The sequence below is a fragment of the Columba livia genome, chromosome 2, assembly GCF_036013475.1.
Source record: "Columba livia isolate bColLiv1 breed racing homer chromosome 2, bColLiv1.pat.W.v2, whole genome shotgun sequence".
Taxonomy (NCBI): domain Eukaryota; kingdom Metazoa; phylum Chordata; class Aves; order Columbiformes; family Columbidae; genus Columba; species Columba livia.
In genome coordinates, this window is record NC_088603.1 from 73,734,721 (window position 1) to 73,761,054 (window position 26,334).

Here is a 26,334-nt window from a genome sequence, read left to right on the forward strand (position 1 = left end):
TGGTGGAAGTAGGTAATGAAAGGAGAAAAAAGAAAGCAGGAAACAGGGAAAATAAAGAGAAGAGGATAATTTTGAAAACACTTTGCATGAACCACTGTATGACTCAGCGACAAAACTGACAGCCATGTTGCTTCATTTTGTATTTTTTTTTTTTTTTCCTGTCACGTAATTTAGGAGAGGGGTAGGATGGGAAGATGTTTGATAGTAGAGTCCTTTAGGTTTCAGACTGTTGGGCAGGGTGGGCAAGATGAGCCTGGGGATCATATCTCTCGGTCTGTCCCTCTCTCTCTGGCAGCCCCACTAGTGAGCCCTTCACAGGCCACCCGGGGGAAGCGAAACTCATCCGGAGCATGTGTTTCTTGGTGCAGTTTTGTTTTCAGCTGATGAGCAGTTTAGCCAGCTGAGGGGAGTTGGCCAAGGTTGTGGAGTGAATCAGCATCTGTGCTGATGCCAGGGCCCGCGACCCTCTTGCTCGTGCTGCCCTGTCCGCTCAGCTGTGCCCCTTGCAAATGGTCCTTAAATGGCACGTCTGGGCACTTCTAAGCATAGAGGTGAGCATGTGAAGGTGGTGTGAGTAGGCAGTGGCTTTGGGAGTCTAGCTGAAAAAAAGCAGAGGCTGAAATGCTTCAGCTACCTCCACAAAAGAGATTGAGGTTGGGTTAGCGTTAATCTCTGTGTTTGTGTTACAGAGTCTTGTTTTTAAATCTATTAAAATGAAACAAAACGTTTTTTTATTGCTGTGACCCTTGCTCACCTTGTGTTTAATGATTATGTTCTACCATAGCATCTGTTATTGTAATCTCAAATTAGCTACCATACTTGCACAGGAAAAAAGATTAGTGTTACAGTACTTCACTAATACAAAAGCAAATATTGATGATTTTGTATTTTTCTGCACCTTCTGCCCCCAACACACACCCTCCTCATCAGCTACTTAAGAGCAATAGCAATAAGCTGTCTGCAGCAAAATAATCCCATTTAGGAACAGGCTGATGGATAATCACCAGTGTATTTTTCTGAAGAAGTTTGATTACTGTGTTCCTGGAGCATGTTCTGATTTGTGGCACTTTTTCAAAACGTGACTAATGAATTTTGAGACTGCCATAAAGGGAATTGTTGACTGAGATATACTCAGCAACATATTCAGTTGGGATTGGTTAGAATATCCTGATTTGGGCAGCTGAAATGTCTAGATACTTTTAAAGACATGGATTTACAAAATTATTTCCTAAAATGCACTTTTAGCAGTTTCCTATTTCTTCAGCTTGAGACCAATAGCTTGAATTGCATTTGGTCAGTAAGAGGAATAACACTGAATCCTTGGCATTGTGTATCTTGCCCGGACACAGGCCTGAGACATTGTGGTACCCTCCAGGTTTCTGTGCAGGGGATGGAGAGGAGGGAGCTTCTCCAGAAGGTGAGTTGGTCACTCTTCGGTGAACTAGGGCAGGCAGGGTTTCCATGTTGCAGTTGTAGAAGTATGGTTCTATGCACACTCCTCTCTCCCTGCAACATGGGAGACCTCTGGGGACACTGACCGATTGGAAAGAGGCACAGTTGTCCCAGATGGGTGACTCCCTGCCAAGTGAAAGCAGGACGTTAAAGGATGCTAAACACTGTAATAATAGAATCATAGAACACCAGGTTGTAAGGCACCACAAGGATCATCTGGTCCAATCTTGGCAAAAGCACGGTCTAGACAAAATGGCCCATCACCCCGTGCAGCTGAATCTTAAAGGTGTCCAGTGTTGGGGAATTCACCACTTCCCTGGGGATATTATTCTAATGGTTGATTGTTCTCATTGTGAAAAATTTCCCTCTTGTGTACAATCAGAATCTCCTCAGGAGTAACTTTTACCCATTACCCCTCATCTTTCCCCTGTGACTCCTTGTAAAAACGGAGTCTCCATCTTCTTTGTAGCCACCTTTTAAATACTGGAGCATGGTGATAAGGTCTCCCCTAAGCCTTCTTTTCTCAAGGTTGGACAAACCCGGTTCTCTCAGCCTTTCATTATATGGCAGCTTCCCAGTCCTGATCCTGGAGGGCCATTGTCTGGAGAAGGCATTCAGCAATTGTTCCATTTGCGGAATTATTATTCAATATTCAGCAATGTTTCTAACTTTATGTATAGGGTTTCTTGATGTCTTTTTACCTGTAATAAACTTAAAAACAGTCCCTGACTGAGGAAGTGCAAACTCCTCTGCATTTGACTGGGAGATGACCTGAGGCCTAAGAAAATCTCATGGAATAAATCTGTGGCAGAAATGGGAGTTGAGCTTGCTGCTTCTGGTTTGTGTGCTGCTGCTGTGCAGACCTCTAGGCACAAAGAATGAGAGAGTTTTTTGTACCCAGCCTGGGGCCTTCAGGGTAGAAAGTTACTTGTAGTCCTGATTATGGAAAGCACCAGAGTACATGCTGAAATCCCACTAAGTCTATGTGACTTGAGTATGTCTCTGGAAACTACTGAAAAAGCATAGAACTAGGCATGTGCTTAAGTGCTTGTTGTCTTATGAGATCTATGAGCACGATGCTACTCATCACTAGTACATTAAATTTGTGGTGTGTTCCTGAGTGTATTTGAAATTGCACAGCTAGAGGGCAGAAAAATTCAAGAAGAACCACAGATGTCCATACAAAACACCAAGACTGAGTTTGGTCTGAAAGCCTAGAAGGAAACAGAGCTCTGGTGAAAGCTGATGAGGAGTTATTTCTTTGCAAGCTGAAGGTGGGAGGCTAGGAGAGAAAAATGAGGGAAGAGAAAGAGGAAGTTAACTTTTCTTCCTGCCTTTAGTTTGGGGCTCATTTTGGTTTGTTCCAGTTGTATCATACAGATGAAATTCAATCCTCTCAAAAGACTATTTATTGTGGGGTTGCATGCCCATGTGTCTTCTGCACTGGAAAAATGATGTGCCTTGAAAGGCAGCTGTGCTAATGATAAAAATAAGTACTTTATACCTTGAGATGCTGATATGACAGGGCTTTTTAGCTTTTGCACAAAGAGAAAAAATACCATTTATTTTGTTATGGGGTTATAAATGAGTGCTTATTTGTTTCCAAATCAGAAGGTGTAGTGGTAGCAACCACCAGAGAATGAAGAGTGTTCCTACCTTGAATATTAAAGAGCTCGTGTCCTTCTTTGATTGTAATCATATCTGGAAGATTAAAGTTTTTCCAATGGTATATTTGGGGGCTTTTTGATTTCAAAGGGAAAGCCACAATATGAGGTTTAATTCCCCCCAAAGAGTCCAGTGTTGCTATGGATGAGCTGAGGAGTCTTGGGGAAGTTTCTGCCCTTCCCATAACTCAGTGTATAAAAAGGCAGTGCCCTCTAAGTAGTTCTGCTGTGTTTCTAGATCCAGTTAATTCCTGTTAACAGTTGCTTTTTTGGGGGGAGGGAAAAGTTCCCTTTTCTAAGGATTTATTTCAGGTACTGAAAACAGGAGAGGGTGATGATACTATTCCCTTTTTCAGAGTCATCTTTTGGAAGAAGACATTTTATAGATGTTCTCATTAAACAGAGTACTGGACCCTTTTCCTCACCTTTCTCACACCCCAAAAATGTCCTTCTGAGAGACTGGGACAGAATATATACTAGAACATGGTGTGAAGTGGGAACAGGAGATGTGAAGTTTTTGTTCGTGTGCTTAGTTTCTGTGTGTGTCTCTGTAAGTGCAGATCACTGGACTGTGGAACAAAGCTTTCCGGATGGGAAACCATTCTCAGTATTAGCTCTTAGTGCCCAGAACCATGGGAGAGGAGGTTCTCCTTTAGGTGTCTATATCTAGTTCTCTCTAAAGCAGAAAATACAGTGTAGACAAAAATTTGTTTTATTTAAAAAATAATAGTAAATCCAGTGATGATGAAAACTGGATTTCTACATTTGTAGATTGAGACTTAATACTGTTGTATGTACTGGGCTGACTTGCCTTCTCTAAACACTTACCTTGTTTTTGCCTAAAATTTTATACTGGAAACTTTAATACTTATTAGTTTACTGTATTATAGGAGCATGTCTGTCTTTTCGGACTAACAACAAGGTCATAAATGCTGGCTTTGGAAGAGAAAGAAGGGGAGGATGTTTTTAGTTTAGGTTAGGTGGCTAATGGGAAGAAAGATGACAAAATGAAAATAAAGTAATCTCGCTTATTTTGTGGAGATATTTAATCTTCTAAATTCACAGGTGAGTTGTGGTTAAACATTGCAGATAAGGCCCATATCACTGTGATGCTTTTTTTCCCCCTGTTCCTGACAGGGTGCTTTTGTATTTAATTGCTAGCAGTAGAGGTGGGAAAGACTCTACCGCTGTTTCTTCCCATCTAACTCTACAAAAGGAGAAATCTTTATTCCTCACCCTGCATCTCTATGGAGGTACTAAAATACTAAATAGAGAGAGAATGGTTGTATGTATATTTGAGACTTCATCACTCTAGCTTTGGAGCCCTTCATTCATTGATGTGTCTTAATCAGAGGGGTCGGAGCAGTATTGTCTCCCTTTTCCACATGAAGGGTGGAAGCACAACATGTGATGTGAATTTCTCCTCAGCCACACAGTAGGGCTTCCAAGTGCTGCAGGGAAACAAATTATGACCACCTCCCCCACACCATGCTCTTTTGATGATTTTGACATTGCATTTGCAATTAAGTGTTTGCAGCTCTCTGCATATGAGTAGAGGTTAAGCTAGGCGTCGTAGGTTGAAATTGAGGGAAAAGAAGCTAAATATAGGTGTGGGAGAGAGAGAAGAAAACTTCCCCAGTGTAAATTGTGTCCTTTTGTGTGAGAAGGGTTTCCTGAAGGCTGTACTCAAAAGTCCATATCAGCTGAGAAGAACTTTGCTGTGTGAAACAGAATATTAGGCAACTGGCTGTGAAGAATAATAGCGCATTTGAGGGACCCTTTAGGGATGCCCAAGATGAACTCTGATAGGTTTTTCTCATCTTTAAATTTGGAAATGGGATGTTTCACACTGTGATTTCAAACTGTCAGCCTGTATATGGTCATGCAGCGTGGTGTTACAGTAAAAAAGTTAGATTTGCTGTGGTAATGGTGATTCTTCTGACTTTGGTGGTCCCTTGCATAACCCCTTAATTTTTTTGTAGCTTATGATATGAGACGGCGAGTGACAGTGTATCTCATTTGTATTGCTGTTTAAATAGCTTTGTCTGTAGTATCTGTAGAGATTTATGGCAGGTGCTAGGGGAACCAGGGGAAAATCCCCTTTGTAAACAGTTTAAATTTTAGATGGAGATAATACAGTCATTGTCTGGGAGGCTTTTTCTCCTCTGCTTTTGTGATTTGATTACAAAATAACCAAATTGGGTTATTTTCTAAATACATTGAGGACCTGCTGGTTGCCTGGGCATGTGGATCTGGGGTAGCCATTTCCAGCTTGTTTCTAGGAATATGTGAAATCTCACTGTCTTTCTGTATAGTTTTGATTTGTTGAAATTCCTTTAGCCTAAGTCCTTGGTTATCTGAAAAATTAAAATCTCTCAGTCCTTTCGAGTTGTACTGTGTCCATTAGGCCTTTCAGACTGGTTCCAAGGAGCCAACATTTAATTTGGACCGTATCTCTTTTTAAAGCTGTTTGCCTTGTATGGCAAGCCATTTCTTACCATGGGGGTCATACTGACGATTGGAGTCTCATTGTGCTAGCTATGCATTAACACCATGAGCTCCAGCCAGCAGGCTCTGAAATCCGTCCTTAGCCTTTGGAGAACAGAAAGCAGTGATTTTTCGGGGCACTTAGACTGGCTTCTGAGCTTCCAAACCCTTGCCTGCTTAAGTGTTCTCTGAGGAATCAAGACTGTGTTACACACTGTTAGTAAATCTGAAGGTCAGGTGGATTAGAAGGCCTCTCTTGGCAAACATTGGTGTTTCTTCTCTGAAATGCTCACTCTGAGATTTTTTAGGAAATTGTAACTGTTCTGTGAAGCTAGACCTTAATTCTGTTTCAGACGGAATTTGTGTTAATTCTCTCCTGAAGGATTAGGCATCTGTATTAGTTGTGCAGGCTTGACCATTAGCAAGTGAAATCAATGTACTTTTGACTCTTCTCTCCATTTTATTAGCCTTAGAGAAGCTTTCATAATTGGATTAGATTTAAATTTTATTGCCCATTATTGTGCTCCCGTGGATCTTGTCTATGGGGCAATGTAGTTAAATGTCCAATTCCTCTTTGTGATGTAGAAAAGGCATTGAAGCTTTATAATAGAGTGGAATAAGATGAAGCAAGAGATACTAATTGAACTCTCGCACATACATAAAGAATGTACAGGTGATGCTATTGATATTTTTGTACCTAGAGAGAACCGGTTTGAAACCTTTGTGGTCAGTGCTCTTTTTTTTGTGTGCAACCAGGCTAATGTGAACAGATTATATGGGCAGATTTGGCAGGCAGGTGTTCACATCACAAAACCACTGCTGTAATTGCCATGGTGTGGTGTGCCATTCTCAAGCGAAAAGCTCTAAAGTAAATGGATGCAAACTAACTTTTGCCTGTGTTAGTGGTTCTTTGAGGTCGTTTTCTGGTATGCTAATGGTTTAGTATAGGGAGAGTTGCTCACTGATGACAGATAATCGGTTTTACCTTCTTTCTCATAGAAACAAACCTATGCTTTTGCAATATCTAGCATCAAATTTTCGGTCGTCCCAGTTTGCTTTCCAGTTTTGAATGTCTGAAACCCCTTGGTTACAGGTCTAGGAACCACCTTTTCACAACTGTGCTTCCTTAATCTAGTGTTTTGCTTTTTCATACGTTTTCATATCCTTATCGTCTTTGTCTCTTTTCAGACTTAAAATTATGGCATGGATTGGCTAAATGCACATTTTTCCCTACTAGTCCACAGGAAATAAGACTCTACTTATTTTTTTGGCTTCCCTGTTAGTACCTGAATTCAAGTGCTAGAGTTGAGTTTACTCCTCAGACCTGGATATCATAAGGTCTATCTCCCAAGTGAAAATATATCTCCTGAAGGGGGATTTGTGGGTAGAGAGGAGGTAAGCTGTTTCCTATAAAGCTCTGACTGCTTGTTCAAATGGCTGTCACCTGCACACAGGCATACACAGGCTTATATTTCAGATGCAAAATACGTGAAACTTCTGACTTAAGAACACATTCCTGAGTCACTTAGACTTGTTCTTTATATAGTATATAATTTGTTTTGGAGTTAGAAATGTGTCTTCCCGTTACCCACTCTGATTACGGTGTTCTAGAACAGCTGCATTTGGGGTTTTGCTTTACTTCACAAAGCTTCAAAAATAAATGTACCAATGATAAGTGGTTTTCAACATGCACAGTGGAAAGGGGAGTGGGCTATTTCAAGCGATTAAAGAAATTGTCTTCCTTTTTTTCCTTTATTGCAGATGCCCGAGATGTAGAGCAATTGAGTAAGAATAACATCACGCACATTCTTTCAATCCACGACAGTGCCCGTCCTATGCTTGAGGTAAGATGTGTGGAGGACACTATGGTAAATCCTTACTTTGCAGTTGACTCTTATAGTCATCTTCAGTTAATTTTTTTGTTCTATACAATTGGTGTTTTGAGACTGATTTTCTTGTTGAAATAGTTGACAGCTGTAGTCTTGAGATCCAGTCACAGATCTTGTTGTTGCTGCTGTTATAACAACAAGAAATGCAACTGGCAAAGGAAGAGACACTTACAGTGTCAATCAATGTAACAATAATGGGATTGTGTTTTTTATTTAGTAGTAAAGGTAAGTTTCCTTCTGTGTGGAGTTGAAGCATCACATAAACAACAACATTCCTTCTTCCCCTTCCTCACTACCAAACCTTCCTTGTACTTGGGCCCTTGTTGTGGTTTAACTCTAGTCAGCAACTAAGCCACACACAGCTGCTTGCTTTCTCTCTCTTGGTGGGATGGGGGAGAGAATTGGATGGGCAAAAATGAGAAAACTAGTGGGTTGAGATAAAGGCAGTTTAATAGGTAAAGCAAAAGCCACGTGAGCAAAGCAAAACAAGGAATTAATTCACCACTTCCATTGGGCAGGCAGGTTCAGCCATTCCCAGGAAAGTTGGGCTTCATCGTGTGTAACAGTTACTTGGGAAGACAAATGTCATCACTCCAAACATCCTCCTCTTCTTTCTTCCCTCAAAATATATACTGAGCTTGACATCACATGGTATGGAATATCCCTTTGGGTCAGCTGTCCAGTTTGGGACAGCTGTCCTGGCTGTGCCCTCTCCCAGATTCTTCTGCACTTGCAGCCTTCTTGCTGAAAAGTCTGTGACTTGGTATAAACATTGCTTGACAACAATCAAACCATCAATGTATTATCAATAGTCTTCTCATACTAAATCCAAAACACAGTGCTATACCAGCTACTAGGAGGAAAATTAACTATTCCAGCTGAAACTAGGACAGCCCCTTTCTTGCATCTTTATAACAAATGGTTGTGTAAGAGGTTTGCAGTCCTTTTCCAGAGCTCCCTCATATGATACATCTAATATAGCAGAGTATCTGTAAGTCCCCAACAATTTAACATGAAGTATTATTCCCCATTTTACTGAAGGGAAGCTGATCTGAAGAGCTGAAATGACTTGAGTTGCTGTGTCTCAAGCAGTGAAAGAGCTGGGACCAGACTGCAGGTCTCCTGTGGTGGACTGTTGTGCTTTCTTCTTCATGCCAACTTACCTTGGAGGGAGAGGAGTCTGGCTGGGCTTTGCTACTCCTTAAAATCCTGCCATTTGATTTGTGTTTGGAACTGTTGTCCCCTTAAATCTGTTTGTTCCTTCTCAACGTTCCACTTTTCAGGAAATATGGCAAAATAGTGGGTAGGGCAGTTGCTGGTATTGTCCCTTAGGTGCTGCTAGGAATCTCTACTTTTCATTCTTTTAATGTAAAAAGTCTGTAGTGAATTCAGTCCTTAAACTACAGAATTTCCACCTCTCCTAGGCAAGTCAGTAGGTAAGCTGAACAAAAGATGTCCATAGTATGCCATGATTAAAACCAAAATCAAGTTAATGGTGAATTCAGGGTTGACCTTGAACTGAGAAGTGTGCTGAAGCAGAGCTTTAGCTGTTGATTTTATTGTACTGTCCATTTGACTTCTGTTGTGCCTGATGCTTGTTAAGTCTGAAGCATACTGAATTTCAAACCTGCTATTGCTTGAAGAGAGAAATAGTTGTGCTGAGTAAGGGACATATAATGTTTCCTCTATGGTGCTGTTCTTGAAAATGAATAGAAGCTTGCTTTGTTTTATTATTATGACTAGAAAAGTAGGAAGACTAATTATGGCACAGATCAGCTGCAGCCTCAGGCCAGTGTTTCTTGTGGTGGTGACTGACAGTTTCAGCAGCCCACATGCCACCTCCTTGCTTGCAGTGGTGCATCTGTTTGTGGGGCTGCGTGGTAAATGGATCTGGGAGCTTTTGTGGGTTAAATATAACCAAGTCACTATTTCTCCCTCTAGCTACCCCCACAGAAGAAATGACCTGTTATATTTATCCAGATCTGTTCCCAATCTGGTTTGCAATAGTGTCTCAAAAATTACGGTGGCATTGGAACAAGTAGTGGCTGATTGAAGCTGGACTTGCTTTATTCACCCTTGCATCTAAAAGAAGAGTTTTCTCAGCATGCAGTATGCTCCTCTGTGTGCTGGTGATCTTGAAGACAACTGTTAAACCTTTTCTCCTGTTCTTAAAGTCGTGGAAGGATTGCAAGTTTAGTTTGCTTGGGAGTTGAGCTGATTATTAATTACTTTATCGTTCATGGTCGTAGTGCATTGTTTGTTTGCAAATAAATACTTCTGCTTAGGAACAAGGGCCTAGGAACAAATTAGGTTGTGTTATTTCCTTTGGTATTTACATCTTTACCAGGCTGTAGGTAGGTTTGTTTACAGCTTGTGTATCAACACTGTGCTTGGGGCTTGTTCTCAAGTCCACTGAAGTCTAAAGGAAATGCTTTCCCTATGTGTCTCCCTTTTCTCCTTCCCCCTCAGATTTCACTCTTGAAAGGTAAGGCCTTACATTTGTGTTCAGAAATCCACCCAATGTTACTCAGACCTTTAAACGTGGAATTGCAGTGGTATGAGAATATTTTTTTTTTCCCCCCCCCTCCCCCCAAGGTTCTCTGTTTTGTATGTGTTGATCATCTGTAAAAAGTTGCCTTTTCTTGGACTGTGGTAGTTGCATCTGTCTTGCTAACAATATTTTATCTCAAGTATTTCCTCATCAACCTATAGGAAAAGCTACAAATATTTAATGCTTTCTGTGCAAGCCATGGAAAATAAGTGGTTTTAGATTTTGAAAACTCAATTGTGTTGTAGTAACATATTGTCAAAGAGGATTTGGCCTTTTTTGGAACAAACGAATACGGATGCATACCATAACTCTCAAAGAGGTGACAAATTACCCATACCTTGCTTGTCAGATTTTGGAGTTTTGGTAATAACTGTTTTAATGCACTTCTGATACAGTACTTAAAGCTGATAGTGGTGGGTAGAGAACAAAAATGACCAAGCGGGATTCATTGTCCATACCCAAGAATGCAATACTCAAGGAATAAAAGCAAACATCAGTGTATGTGGTGAACACCAACTTGCTACAGATTGTAAAATTATTTTCTATTTTAGTAACTTAGAGCATTTCCCCTCTCTGTGATGTTACAGACCATTTTTACTTGATTCTGTTTAGAATATGCTTTCCACTGTGCTTTATATACTGCGGGATTTGAATATATGTTGCTTTAGTTCCTCATAGCTTGCCGACTTAGTAGAAAATGATTGAAGAGTTTCACAAAAACCTATTTATTAAATCTGTTTAGGTGCCATAGTGTGTGCCTGTTGAGAAGTAACTTAATGAAATTTGGTTTCAGACATTATCTTGATGATCAGGTACAAACCCTTGTGGATGTCTGCTTTATGGGTGGCTCATAATCAAAGTTTGGCCTTAACTTATTGCATGCCTTCATGCTGGAATAAATGGAAAAAAGTAAGTTTAAAAATCAATTGGATTCTAAGACATGTACCTTTAGACACTGGCAGCCTGCAGTAAGTACAAGACATAGAATTCTTTTGTAAGAATTCAGGTGATTTAGACTGGAACAAATTTGCCGATGTCTGGCCTGAACTATATTGCAAAATTGATCCTTAGTTCTTTTTGTATGAAGTGTTTCAAGGAAATTAGTTTTCTAATAAAACCAAGCCTGAAATTAATTTATATTTAGTGAGCACCCTAAGGCTATTGTTTCATTGAAGTACACCATTGTTTTACAGAACCTTAATCACTTAGGTAAGCATTTTGTAGTTTAAAGATGCATGTTTGTAAATCCATCAGAAAAAAAACCCTATAGGTAGCTGTTGGCATGTCAAAGAGAAAGGACTGCACACAGCATGGAACGAGGTTTGTTATTTCAGATGTGCAGAAGTCACCCCTGAGTAAGAGCGATGTCCAACAGCATCATGTTTGTTCCCATGGAGGTACAGAGGCACAGCCCTAGTGAATCAGGTTGGCTCCTCCAGAGCACTTTTGACAGCGGCCCATGGAACACTCACAAATGTTTTATAAATCCACACAAAACCCCTATACAGAGGAGAATGATTAGGTTTCTTGCCACTTGCTTTCTAATCTGTTTCTCAGCTGGTTCAAGTTTTAAAATCTCTGTTCAGATTTTGAGAGACAATGAAAAGCAGATGTGGAAACATATCGCAGAGTGTGCTTTAAATAATAGCATATCTGCAAGTGACTTTGGATCTCTTGTTAGAACTTCCTTTTTAAAGCCAGGTCCTAACCAAGCTGGCGCTGTCAGTCAGGACTCACAGAGAATGTGGAAGCACTTTTAAATAATCCCGACCAATTTTTCCCGATGTTGCTTCAAAGGATGCCAGCTAGGTGTTATTCTGCTGCATTAGATCATAAAATCTTAGAAAGGTTTGGGTTGGAAGGGACCTTCAAAGGTCATCTAGTCCAACCCCCGCTAATGAGCAGGGACGCCTTCAACTGGATCAGATTGCTCAGAGCCCCATCCAGCTTGGCCTTGAATGTTTCTAGGGATAGGGCAACTACCGCCTCTCTGGGCAATATATTGCAGTATTTTACCACCCTCATTGTAAAACATCTGGATTAAAAAAAGATCTGGCGTCTAACAAGTTTTGTGCCAGTTGACACAAGTAAAGGAGGTAAAGGCAAATCTTGTTAATCTTGCCTATAAAAATCTGGTCGTGAGTCCACTGAAGCTAAGAGTGTTTCTCTGGACTTTCCAGGTGTTTGAGCCTGTTCTGGGGCATATTACATGGAGATGAATGTGGGCCCAAACCAAATAGGACGTTGATGTGGATTGTGCTGCTGCTTGAAGACTGCTGCATCCCGTCCAGGAAAGTACATGCTGTGGTGGACAGCTACATCCAAGCAGCTGAACTTGCAGCATCCTTAACATCCTTAGTCCAAATTCTCACTTTTCCCCTTCTGGCCCCCTCAACCACACACTTGTACACATGCTGAAATACTGGCAAAAACCAGAACACTTCCTCCAGTGCCTTGGGCAGCGATTGCTGTGTGTAATGCAGGAAAGAGCACAGCATGAGCCCTGGAGGGGAAAGGGGTGCTAGAAGGTCGTGTAGTCAGCTGGCCAGTGAAGCCCTGTCCCAGGGAGGTGTTATCCCCAAAGAGAGGCAGAGGACCCACCTCAGAGAACAGTGCAATATGTGTGGCTAACAGATGATGTCACACAGATTCAGACTAGAAGTAAGTGAGGCTTTAATTGTGGAGGGTAAGTAATTGCTGAAGTATATTGCCAGAGGCAACGGTGTATTTTCTCACACACTCGTTTTTTTTTGTGTGGAAGTTGGTTCAAGTAAGGCTGTGGTACATGGGTGTCTGAGCTTTGCACTTCACAGTCAGGACATTTCACTCTCCATGGTCCATCTGAGATGCTTTGAGGTTCCAGTTGTGACTGTTGTGTGCATCATAGATACCTGTCCATCAATCAGGAAAGGGACTGAAACTACCAGCTTCTTTCACATAGTCCACCACACGTCAGTTACCATTAATTTTGCTATTGCTCTTGACCTGCACCCGAGGTTTGATCTAGTAGATGTATGAATCCTGTTACTAGTCACCTGTGGTTGTAGAGTCTTTCAGCATTAATTTATTTATTGCATTATCATTGTCAGACAGACCACTGCTGCATTGCAGGTAGCACTGTGCGCTGCACTCATCTTGGAGACATCAACATTAGCGTGATCGTTACGATATTAAATCAACAGGAGTTTACTTGGGCGTTCTTGTACTGTCCTCTGCCACAAAAGCTTTCTACTGCTCATTTTGTTTATGACAAATTACATTAAGAGCAGGCTTTTGCAAGTATGTGGCTTCTATATGCATGCCAGTTTTCTTTCTTTGTTTTCTGTTGTTACAGAATATTTATTCTGCTTTTATTTAGTGTTTTTGTTGTTGTTTGTTTTTGTTTTTGTTTTTCAGATGAGGAAAGAGTCTGTCAGTATATGTGATAGTTTCAATTAAAGTCATTTGGATGAAGTGCGAGTAAATGAAATCTCAATGAAATACGCACAGTTTTTTTGCCTGGGGGGTGTTGTAATTTTCTTTCTGCTCAGTACCAAAGCCGTGTAAGTTTTAGGCATCTCCATTTCATGCGAATGACTGATCTGTGTTCCTGCAATACTCATGAGCCATATGGTTCTGTTTCAAGTCTGACTTGTTTATGCGATTTCTTCTCCAAACAGAAGGGGTGATCTTAAAGCACTGTATGGAAATTTTTGAATATTGCAGTAATGTCTTCTGATTGTTTAGAAAATATGCTGTGATGCCTACGGAACACTTGCTCTTCTTTGACTTTCTTAAAATATTAGCTTTATAGCTTATGCTTTTCCCTCTCATTCTGCATAGATAACCAGAGCATCAGCAGAGGACAGTTATTGTTATTTTTCCTTTGTATTCTGATGCCATTAACACTGTCATCACTATCTGTTACATGCTATGTCCAGAGTAGTGGTTTTCCTCCCCCTTTTCCCGAATTGATGAGTACCTAAATATGTGTTGATGTAGTAGGTGGGTGGAGGGATGGGGGAGGTAGCAAAGAGCTAATTCCTGACTGAACCAAGCATCTTTCTTGTCCAGTCTTAGCTTGTACAGCCAGCACAACTTAAATGAACAGTATATTTGAAAATGAAAAACTTCACAGGCCAGGTCATGTTATAAAGAATTTTTGTTTTGTTTTGCTTGCAAATTTTAAATTTTAATCGGAGTAGAAATCCGGTTTCAAATACTCAGCATCTAAGAAGCTGAACGTAAAGAGAAGAGCACAGTTAAAAAAAATCAGTGTTGATCTTTTAGAACAACCTTTCACACTCTCTGAGTGAACAGCCAAATGCATTAATGGAATACAGGCCATAAAAAGATACTGGTTCTGTTCCAGTTACAGTAAGTGTGAGGAGTAGAAGTTGTAGAAAAATAAGAATGTTATGGAGAAGCTGTATAACTTCTCTGCACTAGTTTTTTCTCTGAGTGCTGTGATATTTCTGCTTTGTGAGGTGTTAAGGGTGAGAAAATTGCAGCTGGGGAAATCACAAGAGGAAGTGATGGATCAAATTTGTGAATTAAAAAAAATAGTGCGATTCCAGACCTTTGAAGGAAAGGGAAGAGGTAAATGACTGAAATATCAAAAACTGAGCCATGTTTCTAAGATTGAATGGTCATAGACTACAGACCCAGTATAGATAATGCATTCATATTGGCTTGTGTTAAGATCTGAAATCTCATTTCGTATTTTTTAAGCCTGGCTGATGTTGTAAATCTTAATGCAGCTTTAGCTGTACATTATAGTCTTGCATGCTTACAGATGATCTTTAGACTATACATGTGCAGTTTTTTAGAAAAGAAAAGCAATCTAAGCTATAGAGGAACTGAACCGGCAGCTCTAGTACAATGCAAGTAATCTACTTAGCATAGTTCGTGGATAGTATTTTTCCACCTAGTTTGGTTTTTGCTATAGAAACCTATCATATCCACTCTGACCACTTAATGTGATGAGGCTTCCTATGGGGGAGCTTTTACTGAGGCTTTGAAGGTGAATAGCCTCTTTTAGTTTTCTTATTCTTTCCATCACAGGTTTGTAGAAATTTTTATTTCTTTCTCTTGTGGTTGCATATTCTGAACTGACTTTTTTTTTTTTTTTTTTGGTGGGGGGTATATAGCAGGGATTACCCTGTGATAAAACAAAAGAAACAATTATTGTGTCGTGCCCCCAGCTCCCCTAGCTGATAACTCGGGAAGTGCTGAAAGCTGCCTTAGTGCTTTCTTCTTTGGTTCTGCAATCCAAAGGAATATCCTCACACAGACACCAGTCCAGAAGGAGTTTGTCTGGACTCAAAAGCATTTCACTGCTCAGCACAAAATAGCTAAATAGGGAAATAATGGGAAACCAATCAGCCCTGGTGTGTGTGTGGTTTTGTTTGGTTGGTTTTTTTCCTTTTTTTTTAAGAAAAAAGCATGTGCTAATTCTGGACAAAATGCTGCTGAGCAACTGAGAATTACTAGTCTATTAAAAATGCGTAACAATATTGGATAGCATATGAAGTCTTGAGCTGTAGGAGGCCACTCATATATGAAAATTGCATCTTAATGACATGATGGGAGAAGACCCTGCTGGGTGTGGTTGGGCAACATGTTCTCTGCACAGCCTCCGCTGTCTTTGGTATCCAGCCCAAAGACTTATGGGCAATATTAAAGAGGAAGATGGCAAGATAGCCTTCAAAATCAGGAGTTGCTAATACCATATTGCAAAGTCATTGCTGTTTTATAAAGATTAGCTCTGCAAATTAATAGTTTGGTTAAGTCAGACTGTTGCATTTCCACGTGTAGCACTAAGCTCTTATATCACCAGTGTTGGAAGCTGTGAATTTTCAGGCTTTGTGCTACCATCAAAAGGAAGTATACAAGTGCTTCTTCTAATAAAAACTTTCTTCTATGATGTTTCACTGCCTTTTCATGGTAAGGGTTTCCCCTCATGAGATGTTTCAGAAGACCATGCTGAGCAAAATAGCTACCATTTTTCTTTCAGGTGTAGTGGCACCAGAAGATTCTCTCTAGTTTGAAGTAATGCCCCGTTTAGCATTGGCTCTGGTGGTGAAGTTGGGAGCTCTGACTAATTTTTCAAAAATGACATCGGTAGGCCACTAAGAAGCCAACAAGAGACTTCTACAAAGCAGCTTTTCAAGTGTGTCATGCCAGGCCTTCATCATGAGGTGTCTTTGGCAGAGGCTGCTGTGGTGATGCACTGACTTAGCTCCCTGTTTGACTTGCTCAGCACACACTGGCCATGTCGGGAAGCACGTTCCTGTGGTGGTAGATGGCAAGGAGAGGAGGATGAGGACCATTTGAAGCTTTCAATGGCAAGCTGTTTGCAAAAGAGTAAATTTGAAAACAAGTGCAATTCCATGAACACCTTATTAACTGTAGTGTAAAAGCTCTGCATATATGTGTGCATGTAAATCTTTGTTTCTCGTGGCTTGGAAGCAGTGTTGACCAAAACAGAGCAAATGCTCTGACCTGCTCTGTGTAGAGGAGAGGATATGGAGAGTGCCTTAATCCAATGCTTGTAATGTGAGCATATTCCAAAGGTGTAGCAATCATGTTCCAGCATTCCCTGAAAGAAAGAGGCAGGTGGGATATATTATTTTATTGTAGCACTCCTTGAGTACCCCTTCACAGTTCAGGGACCAAGTGCCATAGGTAGTGCTCAGATGTTTGATGCACCCTGAAATGCCTGTGAGGCTTGAATAAATCATCTAATCAAGGTGGACTAACAAGGTCCTTCCTCTCAGCTGAAGTATGTAGTCCTGTAGATATTCTTAGTGTGTCCTAAAGGAGATCAGTCACAATTTAGTATAAACTCATTAGTGTTTTCTCACAGTCTACATTCCTTCAGATGAGCCAGGTTAGAACTGGAATTCGGGGTTGGGATTAGAAATAATACGTGCAGCTCTTTGTGCAAGTAAAGTAAAATCCTTCACTGTTCACCCGCTTATAATTCTAGAAGGGGTGATAGAGAGTTGAGATGGGATGGAGCTTTAAAAGGCTGCTTTATATTTGTGACTGGCACATTCCAGCCTTAATGACAGGGACTTTTCAGAAGTGTCACTGAGACTACTTCCTAAGAAAACTATGAATAAACATTGCAAAAAAACCCTTGACTTGTGAAAGCTATTGTATTATTCAAGATAACACAAACCGAACAAATAAATTGTATTGCAGTAGCATCCTGCTTTCTGTGGTTCACATTCTTCATGTAATTTCAATTTCATCTATAATATTTTTCAAAATCAAACCTGAGTGTGTTGTTCCCTAAAGTCAATTAGTGGTTGTTTTTTGCTGAAGCACAAATGTATTTTCACTGAGTCATTAATAAAATTGGCACCAATGGTGATTGCTACAGAAGGTAACTGAAAGGACAAACAAACGGTTAAACCGTTTTCAGTTTAGCAGGTTTAGTTTGGTGCATTACTGGACAAAACCCTAGATAAACTCTTGTTGGTTTGGCTTGAAGAAGCTTCGTGCCCGTTGTTTCCCACTTTAGCTTTTTTTCTGAAATACCCCTAAACAAAAATAAGTCGTCCTGCCCTCATCTGTGGATGTGACGACTCAAATTAACACATGGTTTTTGACTAACCTGAAAGAACTTGCCAGGTGCTGGAGGTTTTCTATTTGCATCTGGGTTCACAAATTTAAGTTTAGGGTTTTAGGTTTAAAAAAAATTTCTTGGAAGTCGTTGATCGTATCTTTACATAAATTTAAATAGAGAGGTTTAATGCCAAAAATACAATCCAGCTCTTCTTAAACATTGTTTTTTCTTTTTCTTTTTTACAACGCTGTCCCCCACCCCTGCCCTTGGAGAACAGAAATTTTGTAATTTGAGGTTCTTTCTCCCGCTCTTTGCCTTTTAACATCTGAAATTCTAGATTCAAGTTTCCAGTGCTAACTAGAATCTCAGAAATGTTGTATGTACAGCATTAGGTAGGGCCAATGTTCTGAAGAACAATTGTAAAAAGCGTTACTTGGAAAACCCACTAAACATGAAATAATGAGTAGCATTTTAAGTCCTTCCTTTTATTCTCATGCATACTGTTTTGCTAGAGTACTCAGTTGTGTAAAAGTGGCTGGACAGTTTTCTTTCACAGATAAACCGTATGGTAGTATGATTTAGGATGTAATCAGACAGAATGTAATTCTTAATGACTTCAGAACATCTTCAGTCATTACAAAGGAGCAAACATCCTCATAAGCACCGCGTATGTCTCACAGTACTTTTGGACCTTATGCTGTTCAGAGTCAAAATTTTTCTTGGTATTGTGTGATTAACTTTGTGTGTTCTTTAGGGATCCTGTTCTCAGTCACTGACCCGTTATCTGGTATGTAGCACTTGTAGATGTGTCATTTTGCTGCTGCAAAATTCTACATGTTCTACTAAAACAACCACAAGTGCCAGTTTTTACAAGTTTAGTTAAAATGAAATTGGACTTTTAAAAATAGTTTATAGGTAAGTAGAATAGAAATGGTGTTCCTTAAATTGGACTGTTGCATTTCGTGAGCATTTAATGAAAAAACTGGATTTAATAACAAAGATGTAATGATCTTTTTTAAAAGACAGTGGTATTAGGAAGGTGTTGTTCTGTAATCTTAGTGACTTTTCTAAATGTGAGATAACTGTTCAGTTTACAGTATTAGTAGATTGACCTCTAAAATAATTAGAAATTTGAAAACAACTGCAATTCCATGAATACCTTATTGACTGTAGTGTAAAGACACTGCATATATGTGTGCACGTAAATCTTTGTTTTTAATACCTTGATATTCACTGCAGCAGAACTTAGTTCTAGAATCTGTGATGAAATTGTGCAAGTGTTGTCGTTTCCCAAATAACAGTGAATTTTAGAAATTTTGCTTAACTCTCGCTTGTTTCAACTTTGACAATCTTGAAATCAGAATACTTGTTCTAGTTTTGTTAGCTCTCACTGTATCGGTTTAACTGTAGCATTTAGTTTCAGGGCCTTAGAGACATAGCAATCTAGTTTTGGTGGTTACTCTGTCTGCTGAAACAGAGAACAGAAAAGTAAATTATATTTTATTTTACTGATTTTTTTTTGAGGATAATCTTAACAGGTTAAAACACCAAAAGAAATGGGAGTTCTGCTTTTATTTAATGGTGGCATCAGTTAGGATAGTTGTGCGAATAATAAGGAAAAAGCTTAGAGAAGTGTGTGTGTGTGTGTGTGTGTATTAGCGGGTAGAGGTGTTTGATGATAAAGATGATTGTTGGAGAAAGGAAAGTGAGCAGTGATTTAAAAGTAACAAGTAGCAAGTCATAGCAAATAGAGATGAGCAGAAGAAAGCTGTGTTCAGCATCTCATTGGCCTGGGACCTTGAGTTTGACCACATTCTGTATGTATGGACTATTTTATTACATGAGAGCATACGTTAATTTCTGTTTAATTGAAAAGGTTGGATTTATTTATTTTCTTTTTTTAAATGGGTAATTTGGGAAAAAGCTTGTTTGGAGAGGTAAGACATGACTGACAGATGTCAGCTGAAGAAATGTTTGAATAACAGTATATCATTAAACAGTATTTAATAAATAAAATGGATATATTCACGTAGGATTTAAGATAATATTTCTCTTTTCATCAGTTTTTATAATTGCAAACTTTTCTCTTTGCTTTGAACAAATACCGAGTTTTCGGATGAGAAGCTATTCTGTGGAACCTAATTTAGTGTGTGTCAGTGAAGTGGTACAATACCTGTTTTGAGTTGTTCTGTCCTTCCCTCCACTGAATAATTTTTAGAGAATTGTCAATCCTAGGCAACAAGAGTTGATTTTAAAATAAATTCATAAATAAAAACTTCCCTATGGTTGACATCAAATTTGTATTTGTCTTCCCACCTTAATTAATATGCAAGTTTGGTTCAACTTTGTATATTGCATCTGCAACCAGATTTAAGTTTATTGAATGAAACTGCAAGCCAAGTACTGATCTGGAGCCTGTTGAAATTTTCACTAGGAGCTGGTCTGTTTGACTCTTCAACAATCTTTTGATTTAGCTTACTCTGTTTTAGTCACTGTTTCCGTGATTGCCTTCTTACATCTTATGCTTTCCATTTTCAGAATGGCAAACAAACTGCTAGGCAATAAAACAGTGATGTCCCTATCTTTCTTTCATGCCAGTGCCCCATCTAAAATGTTGCAGGTATTTACTTGTTCAGTTGGCATAAACTGTTCTACTTTGAAAGGTCCCTTTGGGACAGTTCTTAGATGTTGTCTGCAGGGTATGAGCACAGGAAGGACAAGAGTGTCTTGGGGCACAAATATACAAATAATATTGCAATCCTGGGTAGTGTTTTGTTTGGTTTTTTTTCAGAACAGTCACAGAGAGCAGGATTTATTAATTAAGTATTTTCCTTTTGCCGGTATGTTTAAAAAAGCAAGTCTATCCAGCATATGTGAGGAAAGCTAATTCTGGCAATCAGCATATAAATATCTACACAGAAAATCCCTTGAAGTCTCATTTATTAATACCTGCCCCGTACAATCTTGTTTTATTGTATTTCAGGTGTCCGATTACAATGAATGATATTTGATCCTGTTATTATCATTGTTATTTCAACCAAGAGAAGTAAAACTTGATGGTAGGGTGGGATTCTCAGGAGTTACCAACTCTGGCCAAACTGTGTTTGGGTCAAAGCTGCTGAGAGTTTCACTGTTGATTTTTGTGGGAGTCAGGTTAGATCACTGCACAGTACATTTGAAATCCCACCTGTAACTATTTCTGAGTTGAGTGTGTGATTATTTCCTCCCAGGGAGGAGTCCATCACCACAGCCTTCCAAAAAAGAAAACCCCATACGAGTGACATGCATCGGTCAAAATACCAAATTCCAGTAACTTTAAGCATCTCCTGTCTGAGAAGCTATGTTAATAAGGCTAATAGGCTGATGCAGAGCATTTGCAAGTGAAGTAGTGAAAAGAATGCTGTGGGCTTTGCTGGAAGTTGTAAGTGCTCAACAACTCCGGAGGTACCATTCAGTACCTTGTGTGGTCTCTCATAGGGGTAGTTTCAGGCTTGCTTGTGGTAGTGGGAACTAGCCAGCCATATCAAAAAAAGAACATTGTGGGTCTTAAACTTGTGCTGGTGCTACTTCTGCTTTTAAAGTGAACATGATCTGAAAGCCCCTCTGCACTCAGCCTGTGAAATGTACTCAGCATGTGCCATAGCTTCTGAAATCTGTGGAACAACTTGCATCAGTGTGTGCTGGAGGAGTGAACCTTCTGGCATATAGTGCACTGGAGTTAACCCATCTCTTCTGTTTTCTTCCATTTTTTTTTCCCCTAGTGGTGCAGTATTGTTGGCATGGAGTTGTCTAGAGCTGTGGGGACTAGCATGTAAATTTACTTTCAGGTCACAGGCTCTTGTTCTACTGGAGTGACTCACTTGAAGTGATACCAGTGTCTGAGATAAACCTCTCAGATGTATCATACAAGATGCTTATCATAATTAATCTGTCACAATATAATAGTCATCCTTGCCTTAACAGTCTACCAATGTATGTATTACTGCTACATCACCTTTCTAAATGAATGTATCTGTGCAAGCCGTTGTGGATCAGCTTATGGCTGTGGAGCAATCCTGACCTCCCACTGCGGGCATCCCTTCTCCCGAGGCAGGGCAGGAGGGACTGTTACCTGTTGGTGCTGTTGCCTCCATTTTGCAAACTGACTGCTCATTCTCTCTCACCTCAGCTGCATTTTGCCTTGCAGCTCTCATGCACGATGCCACATGCTGTCACTGGCTTGGTGGTGTCCCTCATCAGGTGCTGTCACCATCTCCATGCTTAGGACTGTCTGCAGAGCCTTCCCCAAACCAGAAGGCCATAGAGAGTAGCAGTTCTCTTCCAGTTGTGGCATGCTGAGGATGGCCTGTCAGAGCGAGGAAGGCCAGAAAAGCACGGAGGGGACAGGGCTCTTAAATTTGTGTGGCCATGAAGACGACACTGGCTGGAGGGATTCTGGTGGGTTGAGAAAATGGCTGGTGCCATGTGTCTGTGATGGTGAAGAGATGGGGGTGAGGTATTACCACATCCTTTCTGACATAGTGGTGATTAACATCATGGTGTATCATGGTGCCAGGTGTCAGTACCTCTTGTAAAAGGGATTGCCCTTTGTTGTAAGATGGCAAGTGAAGTAACAAAGTGTGTGTAGGGGAAATTAAAGAGGGGTTTCTGAGCCAGCAAAGCAAAAGTGGTGTTGGAGAAGATGCTGCCTCAGGTACCCATCACAGTTGAGCAATGAAAATTCCCCAGAATTTCCACACACCCCTCCCAAGCTGGTAAATGAAATGCCTGGTAGTTGCATGTTGTGTTCCACCCTGTTAGCAAAGGATCTCTTACAGATAAATGTGTGAACTTCCATATGTGTTGTTGAACATGCAGGGTTGCTACAGGGGTTTGCATTGTTACAGAAAGATAAACTAAGGTGCATTTTATGGTGGAATTTTCCTATGAATCCTTTTCTTTACAAGTACATCTGAAAAACTCATAACTCTGCATTCGAGATAAGTTGAAAGATGTCCAGCGAATGATTTAGGTTTCGTGTGTCTGAGCTGCAACCCGTATTCTTGGAAGTCCTATTTGAGAAGTTAGCTAAAAATGCTTTCAGATGTGTTCGTTTTCTTAACAGTCATAGGAGCAAAACAAGCTTTGAAAATAAAAAGACAGTTAAAATGAGCGCTGACAATGCAAAGCAGTAGCATATGATTATAGTGGTGTTTTAAATATACCCAGTAACTTTTTTAATGCATCAGAAATGGTTATCTAACTTCCCTAATTGATCTTGTAACTTACTATGATAGCTGACTAAGAAAGTGAGGCTAACTTTGTGAAAGAAAAGTATGAATTTTATGGTTGTTCTTCTTGAAGTTTCAAAAAATAAAAAAAAGACCCATACCACAAACATGTTTCTTCTCTGAAGTGCATTTTGTTTGCTTTATCAGCTAAGTGAAGAAAAATGATTGCATGGGATGAAAATAAATTGTTTATCACAATTTTAATTTGTAGCATCTATTCAGAGAAAGGGAAGGGCAGGAGAAATTGCAACTTAGTTTTACTAGAAATGTAAGAAGAATGAGATTTTTGAAAAAGAGGTTTATACCTTTTTAGTAACGATGATTCTATTTTAAAAAGCTTGCTCTTGGGCCTTGGGATAAGCATTGACTAAGCTATGTGCTAGTGCCTTAGCAACAAAGCAGATGTGAAAACAGTGTTTTAAAATCTGGCTGCATAAAGATGATCTCTGCTTGTCTGAATAATGGTGTGCCTTCCTCAAAGCCAATAAAACTGCACCAGCCTAGGGCAGACTTGGACCATGGTAGGTAAATGTATTTAACTTGGATATTTTCTTCTCATTCCTTTTTGCTTCTTTATACAGGGAGTGAAGTATCTATGCATTCCTGCTGCTGACTCACCCTCGCAGAACTTGTAAGTTTTCTTTAAAAATAAATCACAAACCTCCAGAAATCCCTCAGTACCATGATGCCTGTTTTGCCATGAGCTGAAAGATCTGATTCTGATCTCTCACAAGTATTACACAAATGTGGTTTTTAATCTGTTAAGAAAACACAGTAACACTTTATTCGAGCAGCTTTGATTCAGACTCTGCATTTTGTGTGTAAGAGTTTGTAGGAGGGTCAGTATGTAAACACTCTTTGTGGACTTAAACTTCAGGAATTCCTTAGTGAGTCTGCTCCTAATTTAGTCCCAGTTTATTTCAGCTGTTGTTTTTGTAAATCTTTTTACTTGGCTGGGGTTATTTTTGTGAGGTTTTTTTTTTTTTTTTTGGTTAGCACTATCTCCAGCCATTAACAAGGGAAAATATTTGAAAGAGGTATGAAGCCTGGTGCTTCAAGGGCAGAAATAAATTCCTCACAGTGGGCCTTCGAGATAAAGTCCCAGTGTACAAACTACTGCAACTATCTACTCTGGACTTCTTGAACCTGCCTTAGAAGGCCCTGCTGTGCTTAGTAGTAGACTGGCACAGTGGGGAGTTTCTCTCCTGTGGTGACTCTTGCCTTGAGGATATATGTAGTGAAACTAAGGTGTCCCAGCCTTGTTTGCTCTCATCTCCGCTAATGTTCACAAAACACTCATTAACTTGCCCTTGGTTTTAAAGTTTTGAGCCATTGAGCATAGCAAGTCTTGATTCCGAAGAGAAATCAAAACAGGCTTTGTAAGAGAACTTGGATGGTGACCAACTCTTTCTTCTAGAGCTCAGTGTTTATGTTGGGGAGAGGTGAGGGGGGTTTCAGCCACATCCTGCTGCCAAGTTTTGTAGAGAAACGAGTAGCTGAAAAGAGGTCTGGTAGGTACGGAAGGAAATGCAGCACTGCTTTTCTGTCACATCACAGCAATATTCCGGCTCATACTTTCAGGGGATATTTTTAGAATATGTGCTTTTCTTACCCTAGAAAGATTCCAACGTGGTGGTTTGCCTTTTCATTCTGCATTTCTGTCGTGATTTAGGGGAAGGGAAAAAACATATACCCTCACCCCTTGCCAAACAAAAAACATCCCAAACCCCTAAATTTCAAGATGGGTCTGTAATGAGGAGGCAGACAGCTAACTGCTTTTGTCATGGACAACTTTTGTGGCCGTAATACTTCAAATTCATACAAATCAGTAATTTTTTAAAAAGTTCTTTTGAGAAGGGGAAAAAAATATGAGATTAGAGGGAAACATTCATGTGTTGTCATATTGTTTGTTGGTATGCTGAGATCTGTGTAGCATTTCTGAAAATGCTTTTCAAATCTGCTTTCTTTTCATTTCTATTCTCATGTGATCCATATCTCTATTAACAAAGGACAGCATTTGTGATGAATGTTAATAAACAATCTGGCCCCTCCCTCACTGTTAAATATGAAGGAGCTATACTGAAAAACCACCTCCAGTGCTTGAACTGTCTGGCACAGTACCAAAGCTCTTAGAGCTTCAGTAAGATACAATATTTGCATGAGTATTGTTTCTGTTACGCTGCAGGCATCTAAAATACTTGCTTTGGTATCAGGTGGTTGCAAGCAAACGTCATTACTTCTAATACTGATACATTTTAGCGCTTAAAATAAAACTTGATGAGTAACGAGTTTTTCTTTTTTGCTTTAGACAGTCAAGATCTTCAAGTAAAATCAAATAGCGATGCTCACAAATAGCAATGTTGCTTGGTTTGTGCATACAATCTGAAAACAAGAGGAAGCTGTCTTTGTTCAGTCTGTGAGGATTTGACAGAGTCTTATCTAGGAGGGGTTAACTGTGCTGCCCGTGTCCTCTGCAGAGGGATAGCTGGGGAACAGGAGAGGGAGTTGGTCCCTCTGCAGTACCTTTGCATATCTACCCTCTTCTTTCAAAAGAGGGATTCTGGTGGTGTCAGGAGAAAAAACAAAGAAAAAAGGCAGCGTGCTGTATTGAAGGTCCTTGTGCTTTGGCAGATTGATGAAGTCCAACTGAATTTTGGGACTGCAAGCTCTTAATTCACTTCAGCTCACTTTTTGTGAGGGGAAACTTCTGGTTTCTTATGCACGTAATGCACATTTACTCCTAGTAAGCTTGTGTAGTGAAGCATCCTTCCTCAGAAGAATGAGTTGCCAGGGAAATACAGCAAGGATTCCCCTGTTAACATGTGGGTGTTCATCAAAGTGGCTCAGAAGCTTGCTTCTGCTTCCATGTTCTGCCCCTACCAAGCACAGGAATCAAGCCGTTCCTTTTGAGACTCAAGGTGCTTCCTAGGTGTTAAATGAGTGTTTTCTCTGGACCATGAGAATTTTACCTTGGGATATTGACTTCTCCAGAAATGTCATCTCCTCTACAACCTGTTACTAAAAAGTTAATTCTATAGAAATAAAATCTTCCCTTTCTGTCCTGTTCCTGCTAATTGTCTTAGGCTACGTGTTTCTATGGAACTAACCTCCAACGGTCAGACTGTTAGTGCTGATAAAACAGAAGCCAGATAAACTATAAGGAAAATAAATTTAAGTGGATATTTGTTGCATTTACATCACCAAATGAAAGAAACATCAAGATGCTTATTCCTATCTGACTTGGAGGCTTTCTTTTTAACCTTTATAATATTCTTAGACATCTGGCTATCAAAAAATGAATATGTAGATCTGTTATCATAACTCTGCCCTCAGCCTTGTTTTGGATCATCCAGTTTACTAATGCGTAAGTTTAGATAACTTTTACAACATGCTGGTAGAGGCACTGTACTAGTTGTTCTTCCTGTGGTGTTTTCCTACTGTGAGGATCATGCAGTTCAGGACCCAG

At 39.9% G+C, this 26,334-nt stretch overlaps 1 protein-coding gene across 7 annotated transcripts in view; it reads left to right on the plus strand.

Annotated features, from left to right (window-relative positions):
* DUSP22 (dual specificity phosphatase 22) overlaps window positions 1-26,334 on the plus strand; it is a 45,802-nt gene that overhangs the window by 7,901 nt on the left and 11,567 nt on the right. For 5 of the 7 annotated variants that reach the window (XM_065052515.1, XM_065052517.1, XM_065052520.1 and 2 more), the window contains 2 exons: window positions 7,365-7,447; window positions 23,450-23,499. In XM_065052515.1, coding sequence (XP_064908587.1) covers window positions 7,365-7,447; window positions 23,450-23,499 — 133 coding nt within the window. Of the gene's footprint in view, window positions 1-1,349; window positions 1,418-7,364; window positions 7,448-23,449; window positions 23,500-26,334 lie in introns of all 7 variants that reach the window. The other 2 variants (XM_065052519.1, XM_065052521.1) reach the window with 2 other exon arrangements.